The sequence below is a fragment of the Carex rostrata genome, chromosome 3, assembly GCF_964058835.1.
Source record: "Carex rostrata chromosome 3, lpCarRost1.2, whole genome shotgun sequence".
Lineage (NCBI taxonomy): Eukaryota > Viridiplantae > Streptophyta > Magnoliopsida > Poales > Cyperaceae > Carex > Carex rostrata.
This window is the reverse complement of record NC_135920.1, coordinates 5,905,666-5,913,379: the sequence shown is the minus strand read 5'-3', so window position 1 is coordinate 5,913,379 and position 7,714 is coordinate 5,905,666. Positions and strand designations below refer to the sequence as shown.

General features: G+C 36.9%; 1 protein-coding gene across 1 annotated transcript; it reads left to right on the top strand.

Annotated features, from left to right (window-relative positions):
- Positions 1-294: 294 nt before the first annotated feature.
- LOC144551118 (cytochrome P450 78A5-like) lies at positions 295-2,932 on the top strand. Its single transcript, XM_078298939.1, has 2 exons — positions 295-1,288; positions 2,053-2,932. Exons 1-2 carry the CDS (start codon positions 335-337, stop codon positions 2,656-2,658), a joined length of 1,560 nt encoding a protein of 519 aa, XP_078155065.1. The 5' UTR covers positions 295-334; the 3' UTR covers positions 2,659-2,932.
- Positions 2,933-7,714: the final 4,782 nt, after the last annotated feature.

Below are 7,714 nucleotides of genomic sequence, written 5' to 3'. Positions count from 1 at the left end.
TTAAACTTCTATTATGCTAATTTTTTCTTTTATTTTTTCTATTGTTTTAGAGATGTTATTCTTTGTTAGAGTTGTATATAATATGTTTTATTCAACCAGATATATACTTAGACGTAAAAGTGACTAGCTATTTTAGTTTTTGAATAATAAGTTATATATGTTTTAAGAAACCAGCGGTTGAACCGATTGATCCACCGGTCCGACCAATGAACCGTTGACCCGAAGCTTTACCGGGTCGATGTCCGGTCCGGTTCTGATAACATTGCTATTTAAGCACCCCTCTACTGTCCCTTTCCTCTCAACTTCTATCGTTTCTTTTCTCTTTTAAGTTTCAATGGCACAACTGCAGTTCGCAGACTCACTAATCTTCCTCTGCTTGCTTCCCTCTTCTTCTTCTCCATGTACTATTCTTGCTATCTTTCTCCTTTTCATCTGCTTTCTTCTCCTCCACCCTGGAGGCCTTGCTTGGGCCCTCTCTCTCATCACCACCACACCCTCCTCCTCTATCATCCCGGGCCCATCTTTCGGTCTCTCTAACACACTGTCTTCCCCTCTTGCGCATCGCATCCTTGCATCCCTCTCGAAATCTCTCCATGCAACCCCTCTCATGTCCTTTTCTGTCGGTCTCACACGGTTCATCATCTCCAGTCAACCAGACACCGCAAAAGATATCCTAACCTCTGCAAACTTTGCCAACCGACCCGTCAAGGAAACCGCATACGAGCTCCTTTTTCACCGTGCGATGGGTTTTGCACCGTATGGCGAGTACTGGAGAACTCTGCGCCGGATCGCTGCCTCTCATATGTTTGGTCCACGTTGCATAGCTACATCGGGATCTCACCGCCAGGTAATTGTGGATCAAATGATACATCAGGTGAGACAATCCATGGAGAAAAATGGGGAGGTGATGGTTAAAGGGATTTTGCACTTTGGGTCTTTGAACAGTGTCATGATGAGTGTGTTTGGAAGGATGTATGAGTATGGCAAAGGAGGAGAAGGAGATGAACTGGAGAGTATGGTTAGAGAGGGGTATGAGCTTCTGAGTGTGTTTAACTGGAGCGACCATGTACCGTTTCTCGGGTGGCTAGATTTACAAGGTGTGAGGAGAAGGTGCAAAAGATTGGTGAAAAGAGTTGATGTTTTTGTAGGTAGAATTGTTGAAGAGCACAAGCAACACAGGAATTTGCTGGGAAGTGGTGTTGCTGCAAGAGACGGTGACTTCGTCAATGTTTTGCTCGGTTTGCAGGAGGAGAAGCTCTCTGATTCAGACATGGTGGCTGTTCTCTGGGTAAATTTATCTTGCTAGTTCTAAGTTTTAAGTTTTAAGTTTTAACAGTACTTCAAAAAAAATAATTAGATTTTAGAAAGAACAAAGAAGAAGAGAATGTTTCTTAAAAGCAGCTTTGAGTGATTTCTGTGGATAAACGAAAAGCTACTTTTTTAGTGTAATGTTGTTTATGAGACTAATTAATGTTCAGCTCATTATTGATTTCTTGTATTATTTATTCTCAACTCTCAAGTCATGAGACAAAGAAAGCATAAATTTTACTGTCATCGCTTGACAAAAAAGTTCCAATTTGAATTTAAACATTACTATAGGATTAGAAAGTGTTCATAGTTCAAGTTAATAAATACCCAATTAATTTATTATTTCAAGGAAAAAAATGTCTAGTGGTCTCTGTTCCAAAAGACTACTGACCATATAATTAAATAAAATCTCAGAAGGTTACATAAATCTATTCCCTAGTATCTTTTTCCTTTTATTCCATTTTATTTAGATATTTTGTTTGTTTTCAAAATTTGTCATGGTGTGCTTTGTGTGCACTACCTATCCCAGTTTCCATCTTGGGCCATGCTATTTCTTTTGTCACTTTGTACACTACTATTAGTTTCCCTAACCTAAACATGTTTTTGTGGTCCGACATGCAGAGATATTCCTCTGATATTTATAAAATTTCATCTCAAATATCACTATCACACTAGTTGTTAATTCAGGTTATCATTACAGTAATTCAGCATGTCTGATATTTATGTTATTGTAATTTATTTCAGGAAATGATATTTAGAGGCACTGACACAGTTGCCATTCTCCTAGAATGGATACTTGCACGAATGGTTTTACACCCGGAAATCCAATCAAAAGTCCAATTGGAGATCAGCTCTGTCACTGGGCCCCACAGATCAGTATCAGACTCTGACATACCTCAACTCCCATATCTTCAATCCGTAGTCAAAGAAACCCTACGCATGCACCCTCCGGGCCCACTCCTCTCCTGGGCCCGGCTAGCAATCCAGGACTGCCACATTGGTCCTCACTTTGTACCGGCTGGTACAACTGCAATGGTTAACATGTGGGCCATAACTCATGACGAGTCGATCTGGTCTGATGCGGATGTGTTTAAGCCAGAACGGTTTATGGACCAGGATGTGAACATAATGGGTTCAGATCTGAGACTTGCCCCGTTTGGGTCAGGTCGGCGTGTCTGCCCCGGTAAGGCAATGGGACTTGCTACGGTGCACCTATGGCTCGCACGTCTGCTTCAGAACTTTACATGGGTCCCCAGCAAGGCAGAAGTAGATCTGTCAGAATGCCTGAAAATGTCAATGGAGATGGAGAAACCTCTGGTTTGCAAGGCTGTGCCAAGAAATCAGTTGTAAAGTTGTACCGGAAACGATCAACGATGGATCAAGGTCTTAGTTTCGTTTATGACCATGCTTTGGATGTGACCAAAGTTATATAAAGTTTTGTATACCAGTACTAATATTAGCTTACTGATGTTAATCATGTGCTAGTGATTAAGTCGGTGTTTAGGTGCTTTAATCTTGTAATGTTTAACACAGGTGATGGTTTGAGAGCTATGTTATTTATATGTTGAAGGATATGTCATATGTATATATTATATGGTGGTAATGTTTTTGTTGGTTGGTACTAGTAATTAGTCACTGGTACTTACAAATGTTGTAGGTTAATCTATATATGTGTGTGCTTCCTTAATATTAGCAATTAATTAATATATACACAATGTGTCTCTTTTGAAGTAAATGCAAAAGTCTTGATTGCTTTCTCTTATGGAGATGCTTTTTCTTTTTAGTATTTTACTTTTCAATTCCGAGCATTAATTTTGGTGCTAAATGTAGAATACCCCATTAATCCAAATTTTAAATTTGCTTTCATAGCAATTAATACACATTTTAATATTGACTAGAACGTTTAAACAAAAAGGTTTCTCATCTGTACTTGTTGGCCCAATAATGGATTGAAACTTGCTTTTATCAATTCACTTGTTGATAAACTAAACAATTTCTTGCATACAAAGAGATTGCAGATTGGAAATAATGAAGATTCTCGTAATATTTAAATTTTAAGTTAATTGTTTGATTTCATGCTTATTTAAAAAATATATTTATCGCGACCTTGCAAATTTGATGCTTCGAGATCTAGAAGAATTTAAGAAAGAAATCACAAGCTACGCGAATAAAGGCTAAAAAGTATATTTGGGAGCAATCTTTTTAAACGAAATCCGTTGACTTCGATTTATCAAATTTTTTAGCGGGATTTTTCACGTATACCCCTCAAAAACATCAAAATTCCGTATCTCCCCCTCTAAATTTTAAAATTACATATTTTCCCCTCTAAACTTCAAAAATTCACATATTTACCCATTATATTGTCTTTTATATTAAAACTCATTCTAAATTTATAAAATATCTATTTTACCATTCATTAAAGTATAAAACACCCCATCGAACTCAAATTCGAATATGAATGATTCCTCTACCGTCTGATCCGCGCACATCGCAATAAGATTATTGTGTATTCGCTTCAAGTTCCGTGCTAATCTAGCACACATGTGTTGTTCGTACAATAATCTTTTACGTCTATTTGACTAATTTGCAAAAACATACAATTATTGAATTTTACGATTTCTTCTATTTTGAGAATATGTAGGTCCAAGAAGAGTAAGAACTGTTGAATAATAAGCTTGGACTGAAGAAATCATGAAGACCCTTATCAAGAATACATATTGTAAAATCAAATGCTTGGTAAAGTATGTGTGAGGTTGATTAAATTGAGATAAAACGTTATGAACGTTTTTAAAACGTTGGTAACGTTTTATAATAATCAGAAGCTTCAAAAGAATCAAGTTATAACGTTATAACGTTATACAACCGTTGTAACGTTTTACAAACGTTATAACGGTTGATAAACGTTGTAACGTTTAAAAGCTACAGAACAACTGGAGTGCAGCTGTTCAATACAAACAATAAACGTTGTAACGTTTATAAATCGTTATAACGTTTTTGAAACGTTGTAACGGTTATAAAACGTTATGTAACGTTTTTCTAAGCTGTCAGAGAATTAAAACCCTAAATCGTATTTGAATAAAACGTTGTAACGTTTAATAAAACGTTGGCAACGTTTTATGTCAAACAGCTCATTTTTGAGCTGCCACTATAAATAGGTGAGTGAGGTTTTCTTCTCACTTAACCCAGCCGACCCTAATTAATTCAAAAGTGATTTTCTGAGAGCTTAGCCTACTCCATTGTTGTGAGAGCTTAAAACTTCAAAATCCCTCAAGCAACCTCAAACCTACTTCACTAATCTTGTTATAGATTAGGTTAGAGTGATCTTTTGAGTGTTTCTCTTGTGTTCCTAGACAATCGAGACCTTGTTCTCATCTCTTTGAGTTAGCCGTTTGACTTCCCGCTTGGTGTGTAAGGGCTCAACGGTTCACAAGTTGTAATCCTTTCGTATTGGGTAATAGGAAGGCGCACCTCACAAGGTTGCGAAGCCCCGGAGACGTGGGCCTTTGTTTTGCCGAACTACGTTATCACCCCGCGTGTCAAATTTCTCTAAACTCATCTATTTACTTTCAATTGCAATTTAATTTCAGTTTTTGAGCAATTAGAGGTGCCCCTAAGTGCAACAAAGTGGTATCAGAGCAAGTTACTCGAATTAAGACACACTTAATTGGAGATTAGATCAACTTGACAAATGACACCTTATAGATCCGTGAAAGAACCCCTAATTTTTGGTACTACTACCAAAAATTTCATGCATTGGAAGAAAACCATGATTAATTACTTGAATATCCTTGAGGTATGGTATGTGGTTGAAAAAGGGTATACACCAACATACTCAAGTGTAGCTACCGATAGTTCAACCGATGCCAAAATTGAGACCGTTGATTCCAAACAAACCAAGAAAGACAATGACCTAGCAACCAATGTCATATTCAATTTGGTTAGTGAATCGGTAGCCTCACTCTTTGGTAGTGCATCAAGTGCGAAAGAAATGTGGGATGCTCTTGTAAACAGGTATGAAGGCAATACCCAAATCAAACGAACCAAAATAACCGGTTTAGAAGCAAAATTTGAAACCTTTAAGGTTGAAGATGGTGAAAGCATTGAGGATATGTATAATAGACTTATGCATATCCAAAATGAGTTTACCGAATTGGGAGAACCACTTTCTAACAATAAACTTGTAGGAAAGCTATTGAGGGTGATGCTCATGAGGGATAAATTGTCCGGGTTGGTGAGTGCTCTAGAGGCAATCCAAGGCACGCACGACACATTCACACCGGATGACCTCTATGCTCATTTTAGGAGTTTTGAAGAAAACTTCGACAATCCGGTGATTTGAAGCAAAGCTCAAAGTCCAAAACCGTAGCTTTTCCGGCACAAAACCGAAACTTTCCAAGCTCCTCAAACACCCGTCTTTCAAATGATCAATTTATCAACAAAATTGATCATGAAACATCCAAGGATGCCCTTCTCTTATCCAAAATATTTCAAGGAATGCTTGACTTTGAAAGAAAATACAACAAAGAACGAGAAGAGAAGAACAAAAGGCTAATGTGTTTCGCTTGCCATAGAGAGGGGCATTCCATTCAAACATGCTTGAAGCTATTTCCACAATTGAAGAACACGGATGGGGAAGCACAACAAGATCGAAAACCAAGACAAAAGTATGATGGGTACAAGAAGAAGAAAGCCAAAGCTATGCAAGCTTTGTTCTCGGATAGTGAGACGGAACAATCCGATACGGAATCGGAAAATGAAGAGGAGATCAACCTTGCATTGATGGCAAGTGTAGATGAAGGTCCCTCGAAAATTGACATAGACTCAATTATAGCTAGCAAAAACATCACCGATGAAACAACCATCAACTTTCTCATGGAGCTTGTTAAATCAAGGAATGCTAAGGAGGGAGATGATGGAGTCAACACCTCAACAAACTTCGCTAGTGAGGTACACTCAACACTTAGTCTTGATGGTCATGAGACCGAACTTGAATGTATAAATGAAGGTGGTGAAGAATATAGTGGTGAAATTGATATTGAAAATTGCATAATCACAAATGAGACCAACAATGATTTGTGTACCAATAGATTAGACACCAATGATGCAAGCACTTTCAAAATGAAATTCTAACGCATGATGATCATGAATCTAGGTTGAAATCACTCCTTGATGAGTCCAATAGAACCTTGGTTGAGAAGGAATGTATCATTCAAAAATTAATTGCTAAAAATGACATGTTAGAACTTGAAAATAAAAAGGTAAAAGCATCACACTTAGGTGAAATAGGCATTTTAAAAGTTAAAGTTCAAACCTTAGAAACCGAAATTCGGGCATTGAGATCTCCTAGTGAATTATCAAAAGCCACTAGTCTAGATCCCTATTATGTGAGCAAGTTGATACACGATCAATCATATTATAAAAATGATAGAGTTGGTCTTGGATTTGAGAAGGGTAAATCCTCACTTAAATCTAATCACATGCAAGGCCCTAAAGGAAAAGGGGAACATTCTCAAACTTCAAGTATTCCAAATGCCAAATTAAAGTTTAATTGTGAACAATATTCAACTTATCAATTTTTTACTAAAAAGGGTTTAACTCCTTTGAACAAGGAGTCATCTAAATTGAAGTCTTCTCATGTTTCAAATGCTAAACAAGATCAAAAGTCACCAAATTATGCATTTAGGTATAAGTACAATAAAAGAATATCTAAGAACAAAAATGCTTCTAAAGATAGTGATAGGAACACTCTTAATCCAAAAGGGTCAAACAAAACATATTTTAAAGGACCCGATGGATGGTTTTATGAATTCAAAAATAAAATTGCTTTACAAAACCAAACTCAAAGAAATGGTTTAGCTAGAGATGTTCCCCAACATCACAATAGATTTGATTCTAATAAAACCAAGAGCATTGCATCTAAAGTTGCAAATAGGTCACATGGTAGTCACAAGAGCAACATGCATGAAGTGAAGTACCAATTCATTCTCAAACAAGGTTCTACTACTCAAAAGCAATCAACTACAATGTGCAACTATTGTTGTAAATTTGGTCACACTTCCTTAGAATGTAGATTTAGGAATGTAAACAACAAATATAATGTTGTTTGGGTTCCTAAAGCTATACTAGCTTAGGTTCACACTTAATCTCCCCTAAAAGAATTATAATTGCCAAACATAAAGGGGGAGATTAAAGACAAGGTATATGTTAGTTACTAACTCAATAGTAACTAATATATACTTTGTAGGTATGTTTGATTTCATCTCAAAAGGAAAGTGCTTGGATCATTGATAGTGGATGCTCACACCATATGACCGGTGACAAATCTAATTTCAAACTCTTAGAACCATATGATGGAGGTACGGTTACCTTTGGAAATAATCAAAGAAAGAGCTCTATTATTGGTATA